At 65.9% G+C, this 3,081-nt stretch overlaps 1 protein-coding gene across 1 annotated transcript in view; it reads right to left on the reverse strand.

The window, feature by feature from the left end:
* TERT (telomerase reverse transcriptase) overlaps positions 1 to 3,081 on the reverse strand; it is a gene marked incomplete at its 5' end in the record, with an annotated part of 21,768 nt that overhangs the window by 1,772 nt on the left and 16,915 nt on the right. The window contains 3 exons of the mRNA XM_027770320.1: positions 72 to 196; positions 1,997 to 2,058; positions 2,415 to 2,541. Of these exons, the coding sequence (XP_027626121.1) occupies positions 72 to 196; positions 1,997 to 2,058; positions 2,415 to 2,541 (314 nt within the window). The remainder of the gene's footprint in view (positions 1 to 71; positions 197 to 1,996; positions 2,059 to 2,414; positions 2,542 to 3,081) is intronic.

Below are 3,081 nucleotides of genomic sequence, written 5' to 3' on the forward strand. Positions count from 1 at the left end.
GGCACTCTGGCCCGGGGAGCGAGGTCGGCTCTGTGGCTCCCGGTCAGGGTGGAGCCGCTGTGGCTGCGCACCTGCGCTCCTGGCCCTGAGGATGGAGTAGCAGAGCGAGGCAGTGTCAGAAATGACCCGCAGGAAGAACGGGGGGTTCTTGTGGACCTGCTGGTCAAACGGCAGCTGCAGGACACAGGCGTGGAACCTAGGGGGGGGACGCATGTCGTGAGAGGCAGGCCTGGGGCATGCACTGCGGTGTGCTGCACACACGCCTGTGCGTGAACAGGCTCGCACACACACGGGCACACATCTGTGTGCATATGTGCATGTGGGCTTACATGTGTGTACATGTGCATGCATACAACTGTACCATCATACAAGTCCCTCGCCAGGTGCCCATGCCCCTGGCCTCCCAGCCACGTGAGACCACAGCACCCACGAGCACCTGCCTGGCCTCGCAGTAGCCTTGCTGGGGTGAAAGAGCCTCCCCTGGGCAGCGAGGACCACGGGTCTAGAGGTCACGCAGCACAGCAGCCCAGGGCTGTTGGTGCTGGCCTGGGACACGCTATGTGGACAAAACACACTCACAGGGGTATGGCCAGCCCGGTGCCTACAGTCTCGCCCGCTGCGCCCTGGCCCCAACACTTCGGCTTTCGCTCTGCCCATTCCTGCCTTGGGCACGGCTGCCTGGCCTCCCACGAACCTCACTCTGACCTGCCCCTGACAGCACAACCCGCGGGGCAGCAGGCGACACCGGGCCTCACTGCTGTCCCAGGACCCTGACATGCCCAGGCCACTGCAGGCCGCAGTAAGATGGGCAGCCCTCCCTGAGCCCGGCTGCCCTGGGGAGTGAGGCTGAAGTTGGCAGCACCAGGAAAAGGGGCCTGCAGCCCAGCCGGGATCCGGCAACCACAGCTACGGGGGCTCAGCGTTCAGAGGCCGCAGCTCAGGCGCCGTGCGGGCCCACGGCTGGGGGTGCAGGAGCTGGGAGCGAGGCTGTTACTGAGAGAGCTACTGCCCGGACCCAGGGACCAGAACACGAGGCCCCACAGGCCCCAGGTGCCCCAGGAGAGGTGGTGCCCGGACATGGCACTGCAGAGGTCCCTGGGCTACAGACAGACCATCGCTCGGGTCCCGCCCACAGCCCCAGGGCACACACTCAGGTCCCACTCCCAACACTTGTCTCCCAGGAAGAGGAGGGCTGGCAGTGGCAGGTGGCGGTGGCAGGTGGTGTCAGGTGGCGACAGCCCCTTTGGCCTGCGGCTTGCACCTCCAGGCTGAATGCTGGCCCCTGCCTCATGTGAAGTGGCCAGGACGCTGCTCCTGACCCTGTGCTCTGGGGCAGGTCTGCACAGGGAGTGGGCAAAGTCCTTCCCCTCGTCCCCCGGCCGGGAAGTGACCGGTTAATGAGTGACACGGTGCCCAGCTTCCCGGTGGAATGGAACCACCTCGGGTGGGCCCTGCCCTGGGACGTGTGGACACACCCGCTGCCGGCTCCACTACCACCACCCTCCCTGACTGTCCACAGGGCACCACACCAGCCAAGGACAGAATGTTCTAGAAGCACCATCAGGCCTGAGCACAGACAAGCCCTGAGTGGAGCGCCAACAGTGGCTGGGGTTTTGGGGACTGCATTCTGGGTTACTCCTCCCTGGGGACAAGGGTCAGCAATACCGCTGTGAGGACAAAGGGCAGCAACCCCTGTCACCCGTTACCACCTCACAGCTCGCTGCTCTGGTGCCAGACCCACCCGCGCACCATCCCTCCCAGCCCCTGCCCTGCCCAGCTCGAGCCCGTCCTGTCATCGGCGTGAGCAGCTCTGTACCATGACGCCACACGGGCCCTCGAGGTCCCAGGGGCTGTGCACAGGGGCGTGGGGGCACCACCACCCTGGCACGAGGGCAGAGAAGGCAGAGCTGCAAGGACGCCGGCCTAGCCCCCAAGCGGCCTCTGCGCACCCGTGGCCCTGTGCCGCCCCCTGGTGGCAGTGTGGCCCGTGACCCACCTGTAGGCTTGCAGCAGCAGGACCTTGTACACGTTCACACACACCGTCTGCAGGCTGTTCACCTAGGCACCAGGGACGGCCGTCAGACCCTGCGGCCCCAAGCCCTGAATTCCCCTGGCCATTCAGCCAGTGCAGCAGCCAGGCCTCACCTCTCCAGGGCGATCGGCCACCACCACTGTTCCCAGAGGGCACAACAGGGTCCACATCTGAGCAAGGGCCAGCCCAGGGCTGAGGTGGGCGGATACCCAGCCAGTGAGCCGTCGGGCTGCCGCCACACACGGGGGTGCTCCCGGGCTGGGTGCACACCTGTACATGGACGTGCTCCCACACGTGCTGGCATGCACATGGACACCTGACACTGCTGCCACGTGTGTGCACATGCCACCAACACACTAAGCCACATACATGTGCAGTTCACCTGCAAATCCAGAAAGATGCCATGGCACTTGAGGCGCAGGACACCGAAGAGCTTGCGACGCAGGGCCCTCCCCGCCTGGAAGCCGGGGCTGAAGGTGAGGCTGGCCTTGATGGAGGTCCGGGCATAGCTGTGTCATGGACGGGGCTGTCAAACACACGAGTCTACCCACACCAGCCTGCCCCGGCGTGCAGCTGGCCAGGGGCCCCGGCTTCGGCTCCTCCTCTGTGCCCACATCCTGGCCAGCAGTGTGCACCCATGGGACACTAAGGACACAGGCAGGTGGGCACACCCCCACGTGGCATGGACCCTGGAGACCAGACCCCACCAGGGCCTGGCACGGAGATTGGCCCACGCCTGGAGAGGCACACGCATTCACAACAGCCCGATGAAGCTCATGACCCTGAACGTGCGCCCAGCGAGCCGCAGCACCGCAGCCTGAGCTCCCAGGTGCAGCCCGGTGCTTCCCGCGAGACCGCTCTGCTCACCCCGCGTGGACCACGGAGCAGCACATCTGTGCTTGGGATCTCGACGGGCCTGGAGAGAGGAGACCGCACCACCCTACGCACAGCTGCTCCTGAGGGCGGGACGTCACCAGCTCCCTTGAGGCACCGACCAGCACTGCAGCAGGACGCTCCGCCCAACGCTGCTTCTAATAGGCGGCGGCCCA

The sequence above is a fragment of the Tupaia chinensis genome, unplaced genomic scaffold (genome assembly GCF_000334495.1).
Source record: "Tupaia chinensis unplaced genomic scaffold, TupChi_1.0 Scaffold000020_1, whole genome shotgun sequence".
NCBI lineage: Eukaryota > Metazoa > Chordata > Mammalia > Scandentia > Tupaiidae > Tupaia > Tupaia belangeri.